Consider the following 27,980-nt stretch of genomic DNA (forward strand, 5'->3'; position numbering starts at 1 on the left):
GGTGGAGGAGGGGGAACAGATCCCCTAATCTCACTACTTTCAAATATCTCAGAAACCTAAGTGGACTTGCTAAATCAGGAAAAGTCTTCAACAGGTTTGCGAATGAGCCTCTGAATTCCATACTGTTGCCTACTGTCTTGGATAATGAAGTTGTAGGAAATGGCTGCTTTGGTGGTAAGAAGAAGCAACTGAAATGTTTCCCTCCAGCTGTCCTTGTGTAAGAAGATTATTCTTATTGGTAGGAAAATTACTTCTTTTCTAGAAAAAAAGTAAAATGTAAGAAGGGTTATTTTCATAACAGGACCTTTCTTGGAACTATATAGTGGCTGTAGAATTCTTAAGCATTTTGGAAAATGTCGTTTCTAATGTCAACATAATCTGTCATAGCACTGTTCCCCTGGGAGCAGATCAGATTCTTCTTCGAGGCGCTCAATTGAGAAATACACAGTGGGTTCATGGAATAGTTGTCTACACTGGACATGACACCAAGCTGATGCAGGTGGGATTTTTATCTATGAAAACCTTTTGGACCCAAGTCTTTTGAAGATACGCTATTTGTAGGTCTCGGTGCTGTAGTCCTAAACCTAGCAGATCATCTGTCATAGATACCTGAGCCCCACACTCTATATCCAGATCTCATTCTTCAGTGAGTGGGGCTATGAAATGGCTCACTCCATGGAAGAACACTAGAACGTTCCACCAGAGATCACCAATGTGTGAACACCCAATGATTTTGCATACCAGTCCATTGGCAGCATTTACTGACTATTGCAGTGATTGACAAAAGTTGTCTGTGTAATGATGAGTGCTCTGCATTATTTATCTTATAATTTCATTTTATTTCAATGATCACATTTTAGAACTTATTTTTATTTTTTATAAAATTGAAAGAAAAACTTGTAACTGTTTGTTAATAGTCAACTATTATGTTGACTGTTTTTCACAGCATTTTTATGTTAAGCCATTTTCAATCAGCTTTAATCCTAGCACTTGTAACATTTACACATGCCTGTGGATGCTCCTTCTCTACATTATAATACCATGAGTGTTCAGTGGTTAGGTAGGTGTGGAAAACTCAGTTTTAAGGTACTAAATGAAAATCTGCTTTGAGGGCTGATAACTTTGTACATTGTAAAGGCACAAAGATGTTATCAACAGGCAAGCAGGACTGCTGTTCATGATTCCACCCCTAACTATTCTATAAATTCTATAAATCATCATTTTATGTTGATTTTTGACATTTAAGTTTCTGTCATGTGGATGCCGTGGTTAGCACAGATCATTTTTTATCATTAAATACAGCTCAGGAAACTTGCCTCTGTTATTCTTGATAGCCAGCACTACTTAGATTGCTGCTGTGTTTAGTAAAACAATTACTAAATGCCACCAAAAAATCTGGAAACCAGAGATCCTTTAAATGTTGTCTTCATAGTCTGGAATTTCCAGGTCTCTGGCTGTGGGTACATAGGTCACCTTCTCTGCCTCTCTTCAGGAGCTGAGATGCTAGATGCCGTAGTCTACCCTGTTTGCTTAGGTAGTCAGGTAATGCATTGTTCATCTTACCTGCCACAATGGAAAAGCCATGTCTACAAAAGGAATGTTATTTCCTTCTTTCTTACTGCTTTACGTCGTAGAAAAAGGATTGGGTGATACAGTGAAGGAAAAGAGGTGGTTAACCTTTGACAGCTTATTACATCTGATTGTTTTCCATATAATTCTCATGTGTTGAACCATGTGTAGATTTTGAATTGTGACTGACTTTGTCATCCTCACCAAAATACTAGATACACATTACTAGATCATTTGTACACATTTCTTATTACTCATCTTTTGTTTCTTTTTACAGAATTCAACAAGTCCACCACTTAAACTCTCAAATGTAGAACGGATTACAAATGTACAAATTTTGATTTTATTTTGTATCTTGATTGCCATGTCTCTTGTCTGTTCTGTGGGCTCAGCCATTTGGAATCGAAGGCATTCTGGAAAGGACTGGTATCTCAATCTAAACTGTGAGCATTAAAGTGCTTATTGTACTTATTTTTTCTTTCATTAAAACATGTATTTGTTTCACAACTGATCTTGGAATTTCCTATTTCTAAAAAGACAACGTTGTTGTCAAGATAACTGGGCATTTAATCTTTATTTTTCAATGCAATTTCCAGTAAAAGTAAGTAAAATGTTACAATCTCTAAAATTTCAGAATCCTTAAAAATATAGTGAGTACTCTAAAGTAGTATAAAATGTTATTTTATTAATATTATTTTAATTTTATTAATTTATTCTTTTAAATATTTTAACACAAGTGGTTACATAGCTATCTGGTAAAGAAAGCAGACTGAGTTTTCTTTTTTTTTTTCTTTAACCCTGATAGCTTCCCATGGTTCACTTTTTTTTTTAATTAATTAATTAATTAATTTATGGCTGTGTTGGGTCTTTGTTTCTGTGCGAGGGCTTATCTCCAGTTGCGGAGAGCGGGGGCCACTCACTGTCGCGGCCTCTCCCGTTGCGGAGCACAGGCTCCAGACGTGCAGGCTCAGTAGTTGTGGCTTACGGGCTTAGTTGCTCCGCGGCATGTGGGATCTTCCCAGACCAGGGCTCGAACCCGTGTCCCCTGCATTGGCAGGCGGATTCTTAACCACTGCGCCACCAGGGAAGCCCCAGACTGAGTATATTTAAAGCACCAAAAAGTATTTTACATGTTTTTTAAGTGTCTAAATTGAATGTACTTTCATTTGAACTCATGACTGCAGTGAATTCTGTTTTAATAGTCAACTTTTCTTAGGGAAAGTACTATTAAGTAGTTTCCTTTTTGGATTATTTATCTTTTTACTGAGTATTTCTGGGAAGTAAGTTTACATTTCCTTTTGATGAGCATTTAACCAATAAATACTTAATTTCCAAGTGTGTGAAAACAAGTTCTAGTAAAATTTTATATCACAACTGATTTTCTCAGTTGTTTCTTATTATATTGATTTAGCTTTTTAGCTATTCCAAGCTTCTTGTTTTTTAAGTCGTTGGTTTGCTATTTCAACATTAGAATTAAGACTACCATCATTTTGTTTCTTCATATACTTTACAGTTTATCTGGGATAACTGTTCTACTTACATTATTGAAGAGGAAGAATATAATTTACCTAGAGCTGAATTTACCTAGGGTTCAGCCCTACATTGTTTTAGCTACCTGGGTTGGTTTTGCTGCTGTTGTTTGTTTGCTTTTAAGACATCCTTCAAACTGGAAATGCTTTTTAAAAATTTATGTGAAAGTGATTCTACCTGGTTGAGATTCTACCTCAGTCCTATCCCTAATATCTCTAAACTTCATGTTTGGAATGGGTTTGAAATATGTGGTAGTATTTTCTCTTCTTAGTACCATTATGCAGTTCTTAAAAGGGTTCACAACATCTTGAACACAAATAATGCCATTCTATCTTGAAGACTGTGTTTGAGAATAAGAACATGTTATCAGCACAGCGTTCCTCCCACACTTTTAGATATACTATATAATACAGAAAATTCTTGTTACGCTAAAGTTCTGGTTAATGCAAATAAAATATAAAACTGTAAATGACTTTCTTCCTACCTCCCCCAACAGATGGTGGTGCTAATAATTTTGGACTGAATTTCTTGACCTTCATCATCCTTTTCAATAATCTCATTCCTATCAGCTTGTTGGTTACATTAGAAGTGGTGAAATTTACCCAGGCATACTTCATAAATTGGGTAAATATGAATCATTATTGTTTTTTATTACATGAAACATACATTTTGGCCTTTTTCCTGATAGGGTCTTTTGATCTTTCAGGAAAAAAGTCTTAATTATACCTTACTTTTTATTGACTACAAGACAACATTTCAAAATATTTTTGAGCCTAATATAATAATAATAAATTCATTTGACATGTGAAAATCGTAACAAAGTCTCTCATCTCAGAATCACACAAGTTTACAGACCAGACATGCTGGGGAAAATAGGTCTGTAGTTGAGGAAACATATTTTTGGTTACATAGCGGCCTTGGGGAAAACAAGAATCATAGGGTTTAGAGTTAAAATAATGGATTTTAGTTCTAATTCTATAATTTACTAGCTGTGTGAACTTTGCCAAGCCACTTGACTTTTTTGAGACTTACTTTCTTGGCCAATCACATGGGAATAAATAAAACATGCTTTACCTGCATCTCACAGTGGTTATATAGATCAAAGGACACTTGCGACATATCAAACAACTTCATGGACAGTTGAGCACTATAGAAATAATACCGTATTCACTACTTGTAGCGACCAGGCTTTCTATCATGTTTTATACATCTTTGTAGTTTATTTTTCCACACTGTAAACAATTTCAGCTGGGCTTGAATTTTTAATTTTTATTCTCAATTTTTTTTAATCTTAGAAAAGTGTACTGGACATCTGTTTCCTAAATGTTTTTTTTATAAAATTTTACTCTTCTTCAATTAAATTTCAGTAATTTTTACCAAAGTTAAAATTAATGAATTTATGTAAATTAAGTCTTTAAACCTAATCTGCCAGAAAGTTTAATTTTCTCTTTTATTTTGATTTTTTTATTATCTTTTGATTTTTTAAAATCACTTGAAAGTCTTTCAATATGAACAATATTAGGATTTTTTAAAATATGCTACTTTCGCAACTGTTCATTATCTTTCCATAGTAAGTGATCCACTTCAACCCTTAATCTCTAAATTCATTGGTGAAAGATCAGTATAATTTAGAAATCTGAAATGAATTGCAGGCATAGCTAATTTCATGCAGGAGATTTGTTGCTAAAAAAATGGTGTAATAAAATTTGTATAAGTACAATTAAAACTTATTGAAGGTTTTCCACTTACAGAAATAATAAGGTAGCTCATTATGAAAATCAAATAACTAGTCAATCACTTTATTTTTTATTTGGATTTTCAAAAGTAATATTTGCTTCAAATAATTATGTAATTTTAGTATTGGATGAACCCAGCAGGCTTATGCTTTTCAACTGCCTTTCTAATATGCAGAGATTTTCTAACGTTCCTGACAGGTCTTCCCTTACCAGGCAGTTTCTTCCTTGTGTGGAAATGAGATTAGTAACTGCCTTCCTTTTCTTCTAGTTCTTCCCAATAGATCTTTTATGAACATGTCTAATCTTGTTTCCAAATGACAGCCTTGCAAAATATTTGAACTTGGCTATCATGCCTATTCTTCTATCATCCCCGCCCCCTAAGTATCCTCCATCTCCTTCCATTCTTCATTTGACATGATTTCCAGCTTAATCCCTATTGCAGTTACTACTGTCTAAACATTGCCCATTTGTTTACTATCCCTCTTAAAACAAGGTACCTGTTCCAGAACTGATGTTGATCAGTCTGAAATACAGATGTAGGAGAGATCAGATCTGGCCTTTTCATTTGACATGTGAAAATCAGTAAACCCTGGCTTGTCAATAAAATGTTCTTTACTTTCAAGTATATACAGTGTAAGAAACTTGGCCAAAAAGTACAAGATGGAATCCCTTAAGTAATTTTTCCAGGGGTTTAAAGTCTAAATTATTCAAGCAATGTTTCGTTGCTGTTATTTTGGCTCACGTAAAGCATTGTGCCAGACACAGTAGGAAGCACTTCACATGCATTATCTTATTTAATCCTTATATTGTAGTAGGTCACATATCTAGGAAATGGTGGAATGATAGTAAACCAGGATTGCCTGATTCCAGAGACATGCTCTACCTACCATACTGTTCTGTCCTTACTGTGAAATATGGCATTCTGTATTGAGTATTTTTTAGGAAATCAACTGAAATGGTTAGTGATGACAAGAGCTGAGTGTTACATACATAGCTCACCAGTTAAATAAAATTGTACTAAATCTCTTATTATGAGTTGTATTCAAGGATTTCTTTTTTTTTTTTTTTTTTTTTTTTAAAGGATCTTGACATGCACTATGAACCCACAGACACTGCTGCTATGGCTCGAACATCTAATCTGAATGAGGAACTTGGCCAGGTAAACTAAATTTCTTATTGATATGTTGAATTGGAAGTCAGATTTGGTGTAATTTCTGCCATATGTGGCAACTTCAGATGAATTGACAGCTCCTAATTTTCCATTTTTTGAATGATTGGCATAAATACATGTTAGTACCTAACTATCAATTTTCATTTTTAATGAATGAACATTATTTAATGCATATTCTGTTCTCAGGATAAGATATTGCACAGAAAGATGTCCTCCAGTATATAATCTGACTAGTATGTAAAGTATTGGCTGCTTTTGAGTTATAAACTCCCAATATTAAAATTGTTTATAGCTTTTGACCAGAAAGGAAGGAAAAGTTAGTTTATCAATGAAGTTGTATAAGTCAAGCAGGAATTTGAGATTTATAATTCATACTATATTCACATATATGTGTCTATTTGTAATTCATTTATACGTATTAGTTAAGAAAGGATTCTTCTTTTTTTGTACCATTGCCATTTGTTAACTCTTACTCTTCAAATACCATTTAAGCCAGAATTATCCTTTTTCTTACCAATTCAGATATTGTATGAAGTTCATTTTAATTGCAACCCATCGCCAATCCCATAATTGTTTGTTATGTTGAGAAATGCTGATGTTTTAGTGCTCTATACATGTTAAGTAGCTATAGAGGCACTTACTAGTGGAAATTCAGACCATATTAAGCATATTAAGACAGATTTCTATATGACTGTAGTTTTTCTGCTTGCTTGAGAGACTAGCTTTCATATAAGATTCATTGCTAAAATAAGAAAAGAAATAGTTGAAAATATTCCTTAATGATGTGCAGAAAGTAGTCAGTTAATAGCATTCATTGTGCCCCTACAATGTAACAAAATTGATAGAAAGAATAATGTAAGTTGTTTTCCCTTCATTAAAAACTGGCTTAAAAAGACCTCTGAAATTTTAATGAGAATTTTTAAACCTTTTTTTTAGGTAAAATACATATTTTCTGACAAAACTGGTACTTTGACATGCAATGTAATGCAGTTTAAGAAGTGCACCATAGCTGGAGTTGCTTATGGGTGAGTTTTTTCCCTTTAATTAGAGTATGATATACAGATTTAATTAATGCTAACAGTTTGGTATAATTTGGGGAGTTCTTATTAGGGGAGTTTTTTTAATCTAGAAGGCAGCTATTTTAATTTTAGCATACATGTACGTTTTGTGTTTTATAGTTTGGTATTGTTTTTCATTTGGAATTACCTATGAGGCAGGGGCTCTGCCCAGTAATATTTCAGTGTTTAGAACTGCCGAAGATCTCTATCTGGCTCTGGTAATAAGGTACAAATACACTTCCCTCTCCATTGTCGTGAAGTCAGAGTACAGCCTGCATGTGTTAAAACATGCAGTCTGTCCTTGGGTAGTTTTCAAGTTAAAATATTGTTGTTTCTCTAATAGTTAGCCCTTTGATTTCTTTTTATCATCTCTCCTCTTTGCAGTCACAGAGCAATCTAAATTTCTGATGACGGGAAGGAGGTAGGGACACAAAACTCTTAAATCCAGGAGATAATAAATATCAAATACTCTTATCAGGCTCTTAATATCCTTTAGAATGTGCTTGTTGAGCACCCATATTTTTCTTACTTCCAGGTATTCTTGCCTAAACTGCTCAAAAGCCTTCTTTTTGAAACACTTTATAGGGTAATGTGAGAAAATTAATTTCTACATTTCCTAAAAAAAGGCATGCTCAAAAGATGAAATATCCTCCTGGCTGACTGACCTTGGCCTACTATCAAATTTTCCAACTATCTCTATCTACAAGTCAGACTGGTAAATGTTGGTATCTTAACCATGCAAGCAAGGGCACTTGCTTTTGGGTTTTCTGGCTTGTACCCACCCATTCCCCACTCACACTCTGTCTCTAAGCAGTAAGCCAGTATAAAAATAGGGTATTGAATTATGAAAATGCCTTTATTTAAAACTAAATAAATAACCACTTGGTAAAAAATTCTAAAAGCATGTGATTACTCCCATATGCAGGGTCTACAAAGAGAAATAGATGGAGGCAGATGTTCTTTGGGTTAGTAGAGAGTATGACTAAAATTGACTTCAAACTATGTGGGTAAATGAAGCTAAAAAAGCATTTGACGTAATGGCTTTTTTACACTGTAAGGGCAGGCTGCTAACTTAAGAAGCCTATTTACTATTTCCAGGGCTGAATGCCATTTTGCATCTTCCCTTTTTTATCTGAAGATCTCCCAGTTCCCTTAGACAAAAGAGGCCTTCTTCTCTCCTCCCCCCAGTTGCTACAGGCCTCTTCGTTTTGCTGCTGGGGCAGGAGAGGTACAGCCATAATCTTTGACATTTTGCACTTATATGTTCGACCCACAGTTATCCCAGATGAGAGAAGGAAAGGCCTACTGTGATTCTACAGTTTGTTGTATTATACTTGCTGACAGATTTATGGTGATGTTTGTTTTTACACAAATTCTGCATTCATTCATAAATATTACTTTTAGAGGGTTCTGTTTGGTAATTGACATCCTTTTTTAATTTGTCCAATGTCCAATTGAATAAGCAAATTCTCCAAATTAGTAATTATTGATTGTATACTTATCAGAACAGAAAACTAGAATGATATCTAGGTGCTCTTTTCTTTTGCATTTTATAAGATTTCTTCTTACTCTTGGAACAAGTCCTTAAACACTTTCAAGCAGTAGTTGTAAAGAATAACTACCGTAAAAGAATATTGTTCTTCCTGTATCTATTGGTGATATGGTCATTAACAATTATGTATTATGTATTATGATAGAGTGGGTTTGAGACTGGCAAATGTTAAAGTAGTATTCAGAGTTGAATATTGTAATCATTTAGATTAAGTTTACAACGAAACAAATTTCCTCCTGGGAAAATCACATCTCTTAACACTGATGTGCAGTTGTAAAACATGACTGTAGTCCTAGCTTTGTCATTAATTCACCATGTGACCCTAGACAATTCCTTTCAAATACTCCAAACACTTTAAAATGAGGGTGGTGAGACCAGATGATCTCCAAGATTCTTTTTCAAGTATAAAATTCTAACATGTTTAGATATTTAAAAATAGGAATTCCTTTATTTGCAATTTTTAACTGTGAAAACAGAAATACGTTTCTTCTTTGGATAATTTGTCATGTTTTCAAGAATACCAAGAGCTTTGTTGAGTGAAGCTAGTCGTTAAACTACTTCCAGTTGTGTATGTGCTCTTAGGATCCTTAACCCCGACTGAGTTTTTATCAACATCCCCTCCCCTAAACATTCCTGATGGACAACTGGAATGTCAGCATTGTAGAGAGTTGTTGATATATGAAGGCTTTGGAGAAACGGTGAGACGTCAGACTACTCAGGTGGTTACAGTAGGAGAGACATGTGGCTGTTACTTAATTCCGCCAAACTCCACAGGAAAAAGTAATTACTGAAAACTTACCTTTCTGTTGACATTTCCTCTGGGCACTCTTTGGTTATAGGAACCAAAACATGGTTATACTGTCCAGCCTGCCCTGTAGGAGTGTTTAACACTTGTTTAACATGGGGAGATATGACATGCATACACTTCCAGCTCCAGCAGAAGAAAGTATGGTGGTTATCTCCTCAGAGTACAGCAAAACAAAGGAAAATAACAGAAACTTTCATGTATTAACAAATGCCTTCGGGGTAATGATTTCAGAGCTGATGCTTCTTAAGCATTTTTTAAGAAAATAAAGCCTCCTTTTACCCTAGATAGAGTCAAAAATGAGTTCTGTTGGCTTTTATCAGTTTGAAGGACAAGACTTGAAGTCTCTTGACAGTACAATCTTTGCCTAGTTCAGTGTATTCCGTAGGCTTGTAGGAAGAAAATATTTAACACGTAAAACAATGCTCCAAAAAATTTAGTCTTAGTAAGTTTTTTCTCATTTCATATAACCTTGGCCCTAAATTGGATTCATGATGGGCAATAACATAAGATTTGTACATATCTAGCAATGATGATTATTTTGTAGAGATCAACTTTGTCAGAAATGCCACCATGCTTAAACTTATTAGAATGTTTCATTAGATTTTTTTAGTTAAATGTAAATAAATTGTGATGTCATATTTGTAAATTTAGCTTATTACAAACTAGAAATTCTGCTGTTAAACATTTATTAAGGCATCATTTCAGCAAATTGCTTCCTATAGGGAATAATTCAGTTTTATCACAGTTACTTGAATGTCAGAAAAGGTAAGGAGGCTTTTATGTTTAGTGGCTAGAATTCTCAATACAGTGACTGTTCTAGGCTATAATCCTAAGTACTATCTTTGTTGATGATTTAGATCTTACTATTAGAATAAGCTGATGAACTGAGTACAATCTCTAAGGTTAAAAAAAAGATTCTGTGAAGCAAACGAAACAATATTTTTTGTATGGGCAAGTCATTTTAATCAGTATTAAAAACATTTCATTGACATTTTCCCTTTAAGTAAAAACCATATGTTCCTAAAAGCAATCTTTATTTATATATGAAAACAGTATGTGAGTCGTTTCATTTCACAAAATTTGTTTAGCAATGTTTACTGAAAGCATCAGCAACTTCTTTAACACTGAGAAGAGATTCACCATGAGAAACCTCACAATTATCAAAATAGTTAGTCCCAAGGTCTATATTATAACCAATAAATGTATCTTACTGCTCACCATGACTGGTGGGTAAAGTTGGGTAAACACCATTTGTTCATACACATGCCTCAACAAAGTGCTTTAGATGTATGTAGCACTTTGTTAGCTGATGGAGATTTAATGATCAGCAAAAGTTCACATGGCTTCTGCCCTCCTAAAGTTTATAGCCTAATTGGAGGTTAATGGATATAGTTAAGTCATCATACAGACAAATATAAAATCATAACACAGTACAAAGGTCTATGTAAGCCTGTGATTGGGAGTGAGGGAGGAGGGTGATCTAATCAGGGAGATCAGGGACTGCGATGCTTAAGGCTGAGATCAAGAATGAGTTGGATTAAGTGAAGAACTTACCAAGCAGACATAACAGCACTGACCCACAAAGGCAGATAACCAGACAGAACGTACACACCAGAGCCGCTGCTCACCTCATCACATTCCGAATAGCGCTCAGCATCTGCCAGGGCTGGACCACACCCAAGGAGAGCGACCCTAAGCCTTGAGCTCTGAGGCTTTTCAAAAGCTGCCTGAATTGAGAAGTACAAGCCCCTCTCCAGGTATGAGATCCAGGGCTGCTGTACAACAGCAGTACAACTTGGCAGAACCTTGACACACTGTTTTTGCTTGCTCCCCTTTAGTTATAGCAATGCAATTGATTTTTACTTTAATATAACTCTTTAAAGAACCATCCCCTCATGGTAGTCAGATTTACTTCTGAAATGTTTTCAATACTTGGCAGATTTTATCAGTGTGATAGTTTGTTCTTAGGTATTAACATGTTTGTTTCATTAAACCATTTATTCTGATTACGCAATATGTGATTAATTTTCCATTGGCTTTAGCATATATTTAAACTATTAAGTTCAGTATTTCCTACTGAATACTGAATTCTCTGCATAAAATCAAGAAATTTCATGGTGAAGAAGCAAGTTGACTATCCAGTTAAAGAACAACTTTGTAAATCTGCTTAGTTACCATAAATCATACTTACTGTACTAACTGCCATTCTTTCAGAATCAACTAAAAGTTTATTTTCTTAACTTATTCAAGATCTGTCTCTCAGTACTTCCCTTATTCACGCTTTTATGTTTCCAGCCTTTCTGTGATTATTTTGTCCTTTCTTTCTGTCCCTCCTCTTGCTTTCTGAAGCCATGTCCCTGAACCTGAGGATTATGGCTGCTCTCCTGATGAATGGTAAGCTGCATGGACCTTTTTGTCTCATAGATCCCCTTAAAAGGTTTGCATTTTATTGTTTTGTTAGACACATTTCACTACTTTTGAAAAAATTACTGACCAGGTAGGGTGACAACGCTGTAAAGTATTTCTTAAAATCTGTTGACTGTCCCTGATTTCCTATCAAAAAACCTTTAGTCATTTTATAAACATTTCTTTCAAAGTTTAGGCTTGCTAGAGTTTTATAGAGCTATGTATCTGTAATAAAATATGTAATGATCAACTCAGAGTCCCTGGGCTGTGGACTACCTAAGATTCAGCTACAGCTCCAGAAATTTTCTTTTTCTTTTTAGCTCAGCACTGCCACCTTCTGCCACTCTTTACATGCTCTACAGAGCTACAAAAAGATGCTACTGAAACACACCCACAGAGTGGAAATTTCCTTTACATTTATTTTTGTTAATTTACTAAATCTGTTTAGAGGCTAGAAAATAAACATTTTTTTAAATTAAATGTCTGGAACAAATGTTGGAAAACCATGCTACCAAGGACTAGAGTTAATCGGAATAGAATTCATTTTAGCATTGTTAAATATGGCATTTTGTAGGGTCAATTTCAGTATGTATTGGGTTTTTTTGTCTTACCTTAAAATCCCCCCATGGATTTACATTTTTATTTAGAATGGTATAAGTTTATTTTGGTAATTCATCATGATTTGGTGGCAAGTGAAATTTCAGAAAACAGGTTCCTTTAATGCTGGTCTAGAAAACATGGCTTTATGTGCGGTTACATTTCTATTTTCAGATTACACACGTATTTTATGATTAAGCCATATTTTTCAACTTGGATTTTATTTCAGTAAAGTGGAAATTTAGTAACAATTTGCAGTAAACCTCATACTACCTAGGGTTAGTGACAGAGGCAGCTGTTTGGTTCATGTGATAACTGATGGGTTTATATTTAAGCTCATTGCTTGGAATATCATACATTTTGACACCTACCCACCACCAAATAATTTTTAGTATTTTTTAAATGTGCCAAAGCATCTTACTGTTGGTGGGTAATTCAACTTTAATGATGTAGATATTCCCTTTTATTTAATTTTTTGAGAACATAGTGAAAATTTTGACTATATCTTGTTACTTGTTGCCTTTCTGTAGAATTAACATAATTCTATTAATTGTAAACACTGTTCTTGAGTGTAGGATTAATATATATTTTTCTAAGGTAACTCACTTATTAAGAGAAGGAAATTACCTTCATCATATTTTTCTTAAGATTGGATGGAAATGTTAAAAATTGTTGTTTATTCAGGTCATTTAAAATATCCTACTTTCAATAGAGGTTGTTTCATGATTTTATCACTATTGGAAAGAGAAGATGTTATTTTATCTGTTTAATAAGTTCTTTTTGTGAAACACCCTTTTGGGAAATTTGATATTCTAAACTAACTCCAAATTTAAAAATGCCAGCTTTTTCATAAAGTTTTGTACCATTCCACTTACAGTTACATATAAACTTAGATATTAATGATATTTTTTAAAATAAAAGGGAAGGCTTTTGGCAACTTTTTAATAAAGTAAGCTTTATTTTAAATATATACTTGGATTCCCGATCTATCCAGTAGTTACCTGTAGGCAGCAAAGATGAAGGAACAGATACTACTTGAACTTTAGTTGTGTCCTTGGTCCTATACAGTTTTCAAGGATACAGACTTTGGATTCTGACCACCGAAGTTCACATCCTGATCCTACTGGTGCCCTTGAACCAATTACCAAACCTCTATGCCTGTGATTCCTCATCTGGTAGAATGTAGACATCATAGGGAGGTTGTGAAGATTAAGTGAATTATGTTTTTAAAGTGCTTAGAATAGTGTCTGGACATAGTAAGCTCATAGAAAGTGTTAGCTCTGGTGTCCCTCGCTCAATCCTCAAGACATATTTGAGGAGTTATAATTGACATGACCATTCTAAAGTTGGTGAAATTTAGGCAAAGAAGCTAATAAGTAACTTGCCCCAAAGTATACAACCAGTAAACATGGGAGAAAGAGTTAAAACCTCTCTCAGGGCTTCCCTGGTGGCGCAGTGGTTGAGAATCTGCCTGCTAATGCAGGGGACACGGGTTCGAGCCCTGGTCTGGGAAGATCCCACATGCCACGGAGCAGCTGGGCCCGTGAGCCACAATTGCTGAGCCTGCGCGTCTGGAGCCTGTGCCCCGCGACGGGAGGGGCCGCGATAGAGAAAGGCCCGCGCACCGCGATGAAGAGCGGTCCCCGCACCGCGATGAAGAGTGGCCCCCGCTTGCCGCAACTGGAGAAAGCCCTCGCACGAACTGAAGACCCAACACAGCCAAAAATAAATAAATAAATAAATAAATAAATAAATAAGAAAATTCTTTAAAAAAAAAAAAAAAAAAAAAAAAAAAACCTCTCTCAGCCTGGTTATGAAGTAGGTGCTGGTTATATTACATCTGACAGGCTTCAAAAATATCTGCTTTTAGAGCAAAAGATATCCTTACTATTTGTTATTTTATTTTTTCTTTCTTTCTTGTTTTGTTAAGGTAGCAAGAACAAGTAAAGTTTAACTGACTGACTTGAGAAAAGTTAGCATGGGGGGGACACAACTTCGCACAATCCTAAATCTGGCATCTGCCTAATCTGATACACTTGGTTTCATGTTGCCAGTGAAACCAAGATTGAAAGTGTGATCCTGGTTGAATCCTACGCTCCAGGTACCTGGCCATATCTTCATGCTGCTCGTCTTCAGGGGTAAACTGGAGAGTGTAGCTGACTATATTAATCCAAAATCTGAAAGTTTATTCTTGTCTGACTGTCAGCAGCTTCCCCTTTCAATGTGAAGTTCATTGATTCCACGTATAAAACCTGCAGCCTATACTATATATTTTACTACCCTACTTGAACCATATTTGCCACAAAAATACCAAGTTAGAAAACACATAACAGTTAACCCTTAAGTGTATGTAGATTATTTAACATATTTACATTTAGTCAAATTTGAAGGCAAACCTATACTGTTTCAAAAACACTTTCTTGACATTAAAAATAATTGGATGATGGCTGTAGCTCTCCTCGCTTAAATCTATTAGTATAAATAGTTTGCAGAGATGAAATCATTTCCCAGCCAGTAGCCACTTACTCCAGAATTGGTATGGGTTTCTTATTATTGCCAAGTACCATCAGCTAACACGTGACCTTACAGATTAGTTCATTTCTATTAAAAAACTACCATTCTCTAGACAGATAGTATCAATATTTAGAGGAATGCACAAAAACATCTGCTTATTATCAATATCCATGTAGCCCTAAGATGTGCTTATTTTCCAAAACTATATATTTCATTACATTTTTTTTCTTTTTCTAATTTTTTGGTGGAAAATATCAAGCATAAACAGAAGGAGACAGATGTACTCATTCACTCGCTTCAGTAATACGTACTCAAATTCAATTTCAATTCGTCCATATTTCCCCCCACTATTACTTTGAGGCAAATCCCAGATAACATATTATTTCACTTTCTCTTAACTATTTGGTATGGCTTCTCATTATTCTTTCTGATAGTTGTTGTTTTTCCTTAAGTAAGTGCTAGCGAGGGTGATTCTCCAGGAGGATTACCTTAGAGTGTTCTGTGCTTAGTCATTTCACTGTCGTTTTTAGTATTATCACAGTATCAATGGATAGTACCATTTTCTGGTCTTATTTTCTCATTTCATTTTGGTCTGTAATTATGTATGGAATGAGTGGTATTTATTTATTCTGCTGCAATCGTTAGGCTCACTAAAACATTCTTCCAGGTGTGACTGTATAATAATGAGATCTAACACATCCAAATTAGTGTTGGTCTTCAAAGTAGTCACTTTGACAGGTAATTTATTTATTCCAATGAAGCAACCATTTCACAGAATGTTTCTGGAACTCCTCTTTTATAATTACCCTCAGAAATACTTTGAACCACACAGAAAAGCAGATCTCATTACTTCGGTCAAAACCAGTGTCTAACAAAAACATTATAGTTGAATTCAATCGCTTGTTCATATTCTTGGACTTGACTGGACCTGACACTGAATAACAAATTCATTTCTGAAAATCTCCCTTTAAGGAATTTTGATTTGGAACAGTAGCACCATTCAAAAGCAGAAGGTGTAGATCCTTTCAAAAAACAGTGCTTTGCAGTCAGACTGCCTTTGTCTTCCCATGTGTGCATGTGTGTAGCATGTATATGTATAGAAGGTATACATTTAGTTTGTATGTAGGATGTGTATATATTTCAGCTGACAGGATTGGATTTTGTTCTGACATGGATTTTGTTGTGGTTTTTTATTTTTAATTTAAATTTGATTTATTTTTTAAGTTCATAATGCATTAACATGTTACAAGTTCAAAGGATGTAAAGAGGGAAAGGTTTCCCTCCCTCCCCTGTCTTCTACCCTCCATTTCCCCTCCTGAAGGCAGCCACTGTAACCAACTTCAGGTGTATCCTTCCACATCTACTCTACTCATATACATGCATGTATGTTTTTCTCTCATATTTTTATAGAAAGTGAAGCATACTATGCATACTGTTCTGTACCAGCTTTTCATTTGATAGTGCATCTTTGAGATTTGTCCATAGTCCATGCAGAGCCTCCCATTTTTTGTATAGCGTTCTGTCACGTGGATGTACCACAGTCTTTTTAAGCAACAACCCTAATAAACTTTGGGTTAGTTCTAATCTTTTGCTATTAAAAATGTGCTGCAAAGAATGAATTTGGTCGTACAACGTTTTGCACCAGGTAGTGTAAATTCTTAGAACTGGAATTTCTGGATCAAAGGATTACATGCATTTTAAATTTTGATAGAAATTGCCAATATCCCTTTTTAGAAATTGCACCAATTTTCATTCTCACCAGTGATAGATGGTTTAACTATTTTCCCATGATCATATCAGCAGAGCTGTCAAACTTTATTTCTGCCAAATTGATAAATTTAAATTTCATTTCTCTCATTATGAGGTAAAATTGAATGTACATTTAAAGCCACTTGTATTTCCTTCTTTGTGAACTGTGTGTTTATATCCTCTGCTCATTGTTCTACTGCACTGTTGATTGTTTTATTATTGGTTTCTATGAGTCCTTTTTATTTTAAGTGAAATAACCTTCATTATATGTGTTGGAAATATTTTTTTTCCCAGTTTGTCATTTGACTTTTGACTTTGCTTGCAATAGTTTTTGCTATGCAGAAATGTTTTAGCTTTATACAGTCAGATTTTTTTATTTGTTTTGTTTTCTGAATTATGTATAATACTTAGGCCTTTTCTACTCCTAAGTTATTTTTTAACTTGGTTAAAAATATTTATCACTTTAGTACTTTTATTAAGTCATTCACCCATTGGTTTAAGGTAAAAAGTGTGGCTTGAACTTTTTTCCTTTTTTTCTGATGACTCTCTTGTTGACATGATTTCATAGTCCACACTGTCATGTATGAAATTAACTAATACTGGACTCCCCTGGCTGTCCAGTGGTTAAGACTCCGCACTTCCAATGCAGTGGGCATGGGTTCCATCCCTGGTCAGACAACTAAGATCCCACATGCCCCTCAGCATGGCCAAGGGAAAAAAAAGAAAAAGAAAAAAATTAACTAATACTGATTAGGCCATATTTATTGTAATTTATATTTATTCATAAAATTCTGAATCTTCTCAATTTTTATTGCTATAAAAAATAGATTCTTCGTATTAGGATGATCAGGAAATAATGATTTACAATGTATCACAGCTTTTAAATCAGCCTACAAGAAGCTGCAAATTATATGACATTGTGGGTTAACTGCTCGGTTTTCTCTTTACCTTAATGTTACACCCCCTGCCTTATTACTTTTTGCAAAACACCATAATTTCTTTGTCTCCTTATGAGGCAAAGTGTCACTTGAAAACTTCTATGGAAAATTTTAACAAAATGTAGATGTTGGCTTGCACTTTTATGTGTGAGCAGTTTCCAGATTCATATAGCTTTGTCAACTAACAGTTAAAACTATTTTACATTTAATGCAGTTGGTCCTTATTTTGCAATGACTCGAGCTTCCTAATTTTATCTGTTTACTTTTACTAAAAGTGAACATTTTGTGAGATTTTGGAGAGGGGTGGTGAGAGCTCCTTGCCTGAGTTACCCAACCCAGGCTATGTGATCAGCAGATGAATTGCTGGTGGTTTTTATGATCCTGGAAAGGAAGCTGCTTCCTGGGAGAAGAGATATTTAGCATCATCCTTGTCAGAAGGCTTCACTGGTGAATAGAGGGCAGGATGTGTCCATGTATTAATAAATATTTCAATTGCATATCTAGTGTTATTTGTTATAAATACACTTGAAAGCTTTATCAATTGTGTTCACTGTGATTTATGAAATGAAAGAATTACTGGTGAGATTAATAAGACATATCTTCAGATTTATAAAGGCTTTAGCCTGGAATTCTTTAGAGGGAAAATAGACCTCCACATGAAAGATGTTACTATGAATATTCCTTGACATTTCAATTTATCTAATAATAAGTGGGGAAGTATAACTAAGAACTATTAATAATACATTTTATAAATAATAGGGAAATTTTATAGAGACTTGAATAATTAACTATTTTTAAGAAATGATAATTATTTGGAGGAGAAATGTATGTTAATTTTTTTCTGTCCATCCATTGATAAGTTGTTTAAAAGTTCTTGGATTTTTTTCCTTTCATCTTTAAAACTAGAGGAGGAGGAGGAGAAATAATAGTAGTAGTAGTAATAATAAAATATAATGTGTTTATTCTGCCTCCCACTGATGTTTTTGAAAATTCTGATCTACTACATGCTAATAAAGATGAATTATATTACAATTTTGAGAATTAATAGACCAGGCTATTACATGTAAATAAAGACATATTTTGCTATAAACACTCTAACTTCCTTCTTTGGTTTATGGGTAAAATACATATATTGACAATATGGTTTATGTTCAATTATTTCACATTCTTTTTTTTTTTTTAATGATTTCTCCTTCCTTTCAAGCAGCTGGCTTTAAAATATGAAACTCTTGATATTTGGGACACTGACACTGATAATACTCTTTGTAACCTGTAAAAACTGTGATTAAAAGCTTTCTGGATTACGATTATTTAGTATTGAACACGTTATTTTTTCCTCAGCGATTTCTGAAATTTCCATCTGTGCACAAAAGCTTTAGATCTATATATTTTCACTGAACATTGAAAAGTATACCCTTGGGGTTTGACAGTTCCACGTAAATGTTTCTTGTCATTCCTTTGAATCTCAGCATTTTGATATTAAATCACACGGCCATGAGACTAGTAATAGCCAGGTTGTAGAGGCAGTTCTGATTTGATTTGTTTCATATGGAGTTCATGTTTGCTGATCTGAAGACAACCACAACACAAAACCCCATACACTTTTATGGTCTGTTCTCCTTATATATGGAGTAAATGTGATATGTACATAAATATATCAGGTATTTGTTAGTGATAGATAGATGTTGATGAAATATGTAAACAGTTTATTCATATTTTAGTTTCATATGATAATCATGTAGTATTAGTCACTTCAAATAATTTCTCATGGCTAAAGTAAAAGCATATTATTTTTTAAAATACCTCCATTAATCCTCAAAATTTTTTAAACTTGGAAAAATTTTGGAAGTAGACAAATTCAATTCCAGGTATTTCAGCAGTTTTGTTACTTTTTTAAAATTTCATGTGACTACAACATAATTTTACCCCAGGAAAATGAACTGTAAAAGACTTTCATTACACTGCAAAAGACTTTAACATTTTAGAATGGTTGAAAATATTTTATGATTCAGTCATGAAATCTGTGATGTCTTATTTAGAAATGCAGACTAAATTACATTTAATCTATTAAGAGTTTGCAGGCATAATGGTTTATTTTAAAAGTAACTTACATGGACACCAAACGGGGAAAGCAGCGGTGGGGGTGGGGGGGTGGTGGTGTGCTGAATTGGGCGATTGGGATTGACATGTATACACTGATGTGTATGAAACGGATGACTAATAAGAACCTGCTGTATAAAAAAATAAATAAAATAAAATTAAAAAATTAAAAAAAAAACGTAACTTACAAACAGATCAGTGGGCTTGTATAAATGAACCAAGTTTGCTCCATTTTTTTTCCGCTTTAGGCAGAGCTCACAGTTTGGAGATGAAAAAACATTTAGTGATTCATCATTGCTGGAAAACCTCCAAAATAATCATGTAAGCAATATAATACTATTATCTTTTCATTAATAAATGAAAACTAATGAGTGTTTCTCTGAATTATCTTCCATGTTTAAATATTCCTTTTTTTAGTTTCATGATCATTTCTAATAATTAGCAAAATCTGTTATCTCTAAATTCTTTTTACTTGGCCAACATGAATTCATGGTTGTTAGAAATTTAGTTTTACCAATTGTCATTAATCAACATTCTGTTTTTTAAAAATATTATATATTCTAGAACTCTATTTGTATGAAACGACTCATTGTTAACAATTTCAAAACATCTATAGAAATGAATTTCCTGCTCAGAATTATAGGCCGGTGCTAAAGCTATACAATAAGAACTTCGGACATCTGCCACCCAATGTGAACGTTCCACTTATGAAGTTAATGATACTTAACGAAAATTCCATCCGATCAAATGATATGGTCTCCTAAGTTTAAACCTCCAATTTTTTCTCACAATCGCTTTAAGCTCAATGTGTCAGAACTTGAACTCATGCTCATCACCCCAAAACCTAGTCCATTCCTAGCACTGATGCACTTACCACCTCTGCCCCTGGGCAGGGCCCTAGCAATGTGTTCATGTGGTTATTTTTGCCTTCAACAAAGCATGAACTTCCAGATGCACAAAATCTAGACCTAGGCCCACCTCTTCCCTCTTGTGTTCTCAGGTTCAGTAAATTGCACCATCAACTAACTGTCTTATTACTCATTCTAGGAACTTAGGGTTGCTTTTGATACCTCCTTCCCCTCCATCTTCAGATCTGTAATGAGTCACTAAGCCCTTGTCAATATGACTTTCTGTAATATATCCTAAATGTCTTCTTCACTTCATTCTCACTTTCTCTACCCCAGTCCAGACTACTGGTATCCTCCAGGTGAATTACAGCAGCCTCCTAACCATTCTCCTTGTTTCCGTTTTTACCCCCCTCCAGTTCTTGTTGCACATGGCAGCTGGAATGATGCAAATGTAAATCAAGTCCCATCACTCTCCTGTTTAAAACCATGCCAGAGGGTTTCCCTCTCAACTTACAAAGTTACATGGTCCAGCCCTTGCCTAAGTCATCAGCCTCGCTTGGAGCTACCCTTCCTTTCTTTCTCCTCAGGCTACACTGGCTTTCTTGTATTTTCTCAAACACACTTCATTCTTTCTTCCTTTAGGACCTTTTCAGTCATGTGTGATTCCTGCTTGATGGAAAACTGTGCTCAGTTCTTCATGAGGCTAAAACTTCAGCAGCTTAAAGATCACATTGTCATGAGAACAACCACAGACTGGCCTATATCATATTATATGATATTTGCACATTCTATCCTTTGTAGCCCTTTTCACACTATAAATAAATAATACTTGTGTACTATTTATCTATGTTCTGTTTTCCCCACTAGTCAAAGCTTCACATATCAGGGACCTTGTCTGTTTTGTCTGCTCTTCGAGGCTTAACACAGTTTTTTTTTTCCAAATAATGTTCTGATTTACCTTTCCAGTCATTTCACTTTTTTGGTCCAAGACCATAGAGGAATATTTTTCCTTTATTAATTCGAATGACATTTTTCTTCATCAGGAACCAGACAAGAAGATGTTTAATTTTAAAAATCTGACTGCTTTCTTGCAGAAAGGATCTTGTCTTCCTCAGGCCATGACAGTCCATTGTACAAAGGACTTCTCAATCAATCCTTTTTTATTTAGTAAAACGTGTATCAGGTTAAGGTTGCCATTTTTGCAAAAGGAGAGGACAAACCTTACAGAGGAATCCCCTGCCATCGTCACCCCAACCCAAAGCAGTGGAACCCCACAGTAAGAGTAGATGCCTAAAATTTAGATCTGATCAGGAATTAGAACCCGGTAAATAAACATTTTAGAATTTCTCTCCTGTCCTTAATAACAAGATTCAACCATATCTGCCTTTTTCGCTGTACTGTTTCTATTTAACAAGACAAGGTGGTCTTATATAAATGTTTAGAAAAGGAATGAGAGGGTGCAAGAATGAATGATTTTAGTTAAAAATATTTTTTCTTCATAATAGTTGTTGGCTTCTTGACTTCCACACCTTCAATATTTAACAGCTGCACTCTTAGTAAATATGCATGAAGTAGTATTACTATCATTAGTGTCAAATGTTTAAACGAAAATGGCTAAATTATGTGTTTATTTCTTACAGCCAACTGCACCTATAATATGTGAATTTCTTACAATGATGGCAGTTTGTCACACAGCAGTACCAGAGTGGGAAGGTGATAAGATTATTTACCAGGCAGCATCTCCAGGTACAAATGAAGCAATTGTGATGTATTTCTTGGTGGAAAATTGTTCTGAAATTTGAGATTGTTCAGAAAAATTTAATTTGAAGAAGTAAAATAAACAAGTTATGTTTTTCAGATTACAAATTTTATTTACTAATTTGATAAACCTTGGCTTTCAAAATTAAATATATATATATTTAAAAATATATAACTTTGTGTAACATTTGTTATATGACATAAATTACATGGAAATTTGAATAACAAAATTCACACAAGTAAAAAAAATGGTACTTTATATATACACATAGTAAATTCTCCCTTCTTTATAAATAACTAAGAATAAACTGTTAGTCATAAACTGTTTTTGCACATAAGCAGACAGGAAAAGGAAGATCTGTTTGCTTAAATAGTGCGCATTTTAGAATACCAATTTTGCTTTCTTCTCTTGGAAATAATAATCAGGGAGTTCGTTGTGTATTTATTTGGATGAGAAAAGTTTTACACATTTGAAGGGATTCCATAAAATATGTATTAGCACAGTTATCATTATTTAATACTTAGGCTTATTTTCAATGAAAAATTGGGTAAATAGTCAATTTGATGATTGTAAGATTTCAGGAAAGAATGAACACACTTTGGGGAACTTTTTTAATAAGTGTTTTAAACTGTATTATAAACCAGCACCTGTGACCTTGTAGAATGTACCAAATTCCTAAAAACCATAAGATACATCTCATATCATTAAGATAGAGACTATGTGAATGTTTTATCCCACACCCTTCCCTCAGAAACAAGAAGGTCTGATGTAGCAGGGTGATGTAAGTAAATAATATATAATACAACAAAGCATCAGTTCATTTATATCCATTTAAATTGACCCCTCAACATTAATAGTATTAGTTTTTCTACATTAAACATTTTAGGAGGAAAAGGATAAAACTTAAGAAGACAATTCCGTGCCATTCATTTTTTCCAGTTTTATTAAGAAATAATTGACATATATCACTGTATCCCTAGTACTTATTTATCTTATAACTGGAAATTTGTACCTTTCGATCACCTTTCTCCAGTTCCCCCTTCTCCCACCCTCCACCTCTGATAACCACATCTGATCTCTTTTTCTATGAGTTTGGGGTTTGCTTTCTTTTTTTTTCCCTTTAGATCTCACATATAAGTGAGATCATACAGTATTTTTCTCTCTCTGTCTGGCTTGCTTCACTTAGCATAATGCCTTCATGTCTATCCCATGTTGTTGGCAAATGTAGGATTTCCTCTTTTTTTTAATGCGTCATTCATTTTGAGAAAAGTTTTCTAGAGAATATGCTGGACCAAGGGGTATATTTAATTATCCTTCTTAGGTATGTTTGGCTAACAGTGAGACTTAGTCTTCAGAAATGTGACTCTGGGGTCTATACGTGTCTCAGATCCTTAAGATCATTCTACTCATTGCTTTGGCATTGTCATATAATTTTAAAAGAAGTGGATTTCAGTAAAAGGAGCCAGAATAAAAAGAATTTTAATTCTTTTTTAAATTAAGCAGAAAATTGGATTGCAGTAATGCCTTTCGTATATGGGGTAATTTTTTTTCACTGTATATTTGCTTTGTCCTGTTTTCCTAAAACAGATGAAGGAGCCTTGGTCAGAGCAGCCAAGCAACTGAATTTTGTTTTCACTGGAAGAACACCTGACTCAGTGATTATAGATTCAGTAAGTTATTTATTTTTAAGTCTGTTTTTTATCAAAGTAATACATATGCATAGCTTCAAAGATAAAATAATACCATAAAAGCTCAAAATAGAATAGAGGTTCCCAACTCTAGTTCTCCTCTCCAGAAGCAAAAACTTTCTATTCTTTTAGCTATTTCTTTGGACATTTACACATCTTATATATATTTTTTAATGTTTGGTGAATGATATATGTTTTGATTCTTCAATTTTAGACATATCTACTGACTTTCTATTCAATTATATTAAATGAGGAGTTATTTCTCTTGACTCACCATCCCTTCCCAATAGTATTATAATTATATTACAATATTTGGTTAAACAAGTATTTGGACCCAGATTTTTAAATGGGCAAAAGACTTGAACAAACATTTCACGGAAGAAGATATACAGATGGCCAGTGAGCACGTGAAAATACATCATCAGTCATCAGGGAAATGCAAATTAAAGTCTCAATGAGATACTACTGCATACCCACCAAAAAAGGTAAAATTAAAAACATTGGCAGCACCGAATGTGAACGAAAATGCAGAGCAAGTAGATCACCTGTTTTTGCTAGTAGACATGTAAGACAGTACAGTCCCTTTGGAAATCCTTTTAGAGTTTTCCGACACAGGTAAACATGTTCCCAGCCCAGCAGTTGCACTCATACTTAACCAGGAGAAGTGAAAGCATATGTCCTCAGAGAGATGTGTCATGGAATGTTCATAGCAGCTGTATTCAGAGTAGCCAAAAACTAGAAACAAATCAAATATCCATTACTAGGCGAATGGATGAACAAATTGTAATATACAATGGAATAGCTAAACAATAGAAAAGAGTAAAATATCGATTCATCAACAGCTTTAATAAATCTCAGAAACATTATACTGGAAAAAAAAAAAGTCAGACACAGAGGAATGCATACTCTTTTTTTTTTTTTAATTTTTGGCTGCATTGGGTCTTCGTTGCTGCGTACAGGCTTTCTCTAGTTGTGGTGGGTGGGGACTACTCTTCGTTGTGATGCACGGGCTTCTCATTGTGGTGGCTTCTCTTGTGGAGCACGGGCTCTAGGCGCCTGGGCTTCAGTAGTTGTGGCCAGTGGGCTTCAGTAGTTGTGGCACATGGGCTCAGTAGTTGTGGCTCACAGGCTCTAGAGTGCAGGCTCAGTAGTTGTGGTGCACGGGCTTAGTTGCTCCGCGACATGTGGGATCTTCCTGAACCAGGGCTGGAACCCGTGTCCCCTGCATTGGCAGGTGGATTCTTAACCACTGCACCACCAGAGAAGTCCCTATTTTCTTTTTTTTAATATTGTCTTTCCAGATACAAAATTATCTCCTGAAAATAAATTTTTTTCTTTATTTTCTAAAGATGAATCTCTTGTCTTTTTTCCAATTGCTTGATTTTCTACCTACTACTAATTGTTCCATACCTTCTTAGTGCACTTTTATTGGTACAATTACACCAGATAATCTGCCAGTGGGTAGTTGTTTCCCTGAGACATCCCTCCAGAAGTCCTCCATTCTCCTTGGTCTGGGCTAGTTTTGCCTGCTTCTCTGGCACTTGGAATTCCTTTTGATTGTCTCCTGTTTTGGACTTTCTATTTCCTGTAAGTCAAAACTTCTTTCTTAGTAAACTCGCTGGTGTTGATAGAACACATTTTCTGTCAATTTCATCCTATTGAAAAGGTGTTATTAGAGAAGCAGAAGTCACAGTAGTGACAGCCTTCAGTAAACCTAGCTCCTGACTCAGGGCTCCAAGCTGCCCTGGTGGACAGTTCAGTCTTACTCGTGGTTGTCAGGAGGAATCGCTTTCCTGTCTCCCTGGGGACTTTCTTTACCTCTCCTCTGTGTTAGATTTTCTGTTTCCTGAATCCCATATTTTCTTTGTTCTTGGCTTACTCTTGTTATCGTGGAACACATTCTTTATTGGCTCCTTGAGAAAAGGTGCATGGAAAGTTATTTGTTTTTTTGTTTTGTTTTCTTTAGTCCTTTCAAGTCTCAACATTTTTTATCCTATCTTTCTACTTAATTGGTAGTCTGGCTGAATGTAGAACTCCAGGGTGGAAATCAGTTTCCTGAAGAATTTTGACTGTTCCTTTGTCTCCTGGCTTCCAGTACACCTAATTGAGAAGTCAGAAGCCACTGTGACTCCAGTCTTTGTGACTTGCCCACCCCTCTCTCTCTGGAAGGTTGTGGGATGTTCTTTGTCCCAAGAGTTCTGAAATTTCATGACAGTGTCCTTAGTGGGAATATTTTAACCCATTGTACTGAGCACTGAGTGGACACTTTTCCATTTGGAAATCAATATCCTTCCATTCTGGAAAATTTTCTTGAATGAGTCTATTCATTTTCCTTCCCTCTTTTTCCTCTGCTCTCTCTTTTTAGAATTCTTGAACGCATCTTTTAACTTTTCTGTCCTGCTCTTCATGTCTTTGACTTTTTGTTCTACTTTTTGGAAGTTTTCCTCCATTTTATCTTCTCAGGCTTCTGTTGATTTTCTTTTCATTTCTGCTATCATGTTTTTAGTTTCTAGAAGCTTTTATTGTTTTTTCAATATTTCTTTATTTTAATAGTACCCTGTTCTTGTTTCACAGGTGTTGTACTTACGTTTCTTCTCTGGGAGGAATAATGATAGTTTTTTGACGTTTTCTTTTTTAAACAATTACAAGCATTTAACAATTTAAATAAGCATATGGTTTTTACTGGAATATAAAATGGTCTTAAGCTGTCATTATGGTTGTTTTGATTATTGCAATGGGAAAATGATACTTCACCAAAAATTAAATATCAACTTTCAATGTTCTTTTCCAGAGTTTCCCATTCTCCACTTAGGAGAAAAGAACAGCATTTAATTACTGCAATACTTGCATATGGGATGTATAATAGACTATGCCAGATCTTTGACAAGAGCTTCAAAATGCAGAATAGTAAGGCCAGTCTCCTCCTATGCCACCAAAGAGCAGTACACAGGACATAAATAATAATCACAAAAACTTAACAATTGTACAAGCCATCTTTTTGTTTCAAACATTTTCTTCATTTGCTTCACGAATGCCATTAAAAAGCATATACTGGAGAGTACAGCAATATTTCCAAAGGTATAAAACACAGCAAAAAGTTTGATGCCACCAGGAAGCCACAGTAATCCAGTTCCAATGAGACAACAGAAAATGCCCATAGAAAGCATATGACAGACCAGTTCATTCTGGTGTTGGAATGGAGGGAAGAGGCGTCCAGGACCTGTCCACCAGCCCCTCATGTCCATCAAGAAACCCAGAGCCTGACACTCCACAGGCCGACATGGATGTTTTCTCTTTGAATTCTCTTTCCTCCAAATTGCTCTTATCTGTTTGTTTTGGGTATCTATGATCCATGTTAATAGCTGTCCTTGACTATCTGTTAATCTTTGGTTTTCTCATGGTTAAGAGTGAAGAACTTGAAAGCTGGTTTGGCAGTTCTGAGCATGAGGGTATTTGTCAACATTGGGCTTCACTGTGGGGTGGTCTGGTGGGATTCCTTTGGGAAGTCGTGGTTGTCTGTACCTTTAGGGCTTCTCTTGGGCTTGTGAATTCCCCAGAGATTCATTTTCTGATTTCCACCTGGAAAGGTCTGGCTGCCAGAAGGTAGGGGGCCGAGTGGGTTGGGGGCATTGGGGCCTAGCCTCTAGTACAGATGTGATAACAGTGCTGTATCTTCAAGTGTGCCAGTCGACTTCTAGATGAAAGGGCCTCTGTTTTACCCTCTATGGAGCAAAACCTCGGTCTTCTGCCAGTATGCAGGAAGAGCCAGTGCCCAGAGCTGCTTTTCTAGTAGCTCTTTCCCAGTCCTCCCATTTTAGGCCCCTCTCTTCCCTCCCAGTTCTAGAGCTACCTGCTATTCCACTTCCTTGAGCCTCTTAGGGATTATGTGGTACAAATCGTGTTGGTTCTCAGCTTTTCCCATGGCTACTGCAGGCTTTGAAACTTCTTGTATCTGCT

The 27,980-nt window shown here is 35.0% G+C and overlaps 1 protein-coding gene across 3 annotated transcripts in view; it reads left to right on the forward strand.

The window, feature by feature from the left end:
* The window catches only part of ATP8A1 (ATPase phospholipid transporting 8A1), a 233,779-nt gene that overhangs the window by 76,661 nt on the left and 129,138 nt on the right, over nucleotides 1-27,980 (forward strand). For 2 of the 3 annotated variants that reach the window (XM_007178756.3, XM_007178755.3), the window contains exons 10-18: nucleotides 388-499; nucleotides 1,847-2,012; nucleotides 3,596-3,723; nucleotides 5,917-5,994; nucleotides 6,943-7,031; nucleotides 11,774-11,818; nucleotides 19,977-20,049; nucleotides 22,217-22,322; nucleotides 23,923-24,005. In XM_007178756.3, the coding sequence (XP_007178818.1) occupies nucleotides 388-499; nucleotides 1,847-2,012; nucleotides 3,596-3,723; nucleotides 5,917-5,994; nucleotides 6,943-7,031; nucleotides 11,774-11,818; nucleotides 19,977-20,049; nucleotides 22,217-22,322; nucleotides 23,923-24,005 (880 nt within the window). The remainder of the gene's footprint in view (nucleotides 1-387; nucleotides 500-1,846; nucleotides 2,013-3,595; nucleotides 3,724-5,916; nucleotides 5,995-6,942; nucleotides 7,032-11,773; nucleotides 11,819-19,976; nucleotides 20,050-22,216; nucleotides 22,323-23,922; nucleotides 24,006-27,980) is intronic. The other variant, XM_007178757.3, reaches the window with a different exon arrangement.

This window comes from Balaenoptera acutorostrata, chromosome 5 (assembly GCF_949987535.1).
Source record: "Balaenoptera acutorostrata chromosome 5, mBalAcu1.1, whole genome shotgun sequence".
Taxonomy (NCBI): Eukaryota; Metazoa; Chordata; class Mammalia; order Artiodactyla; family Balaenopteridae; genus Balaenoptera; species Balaenoptera acutorostrata.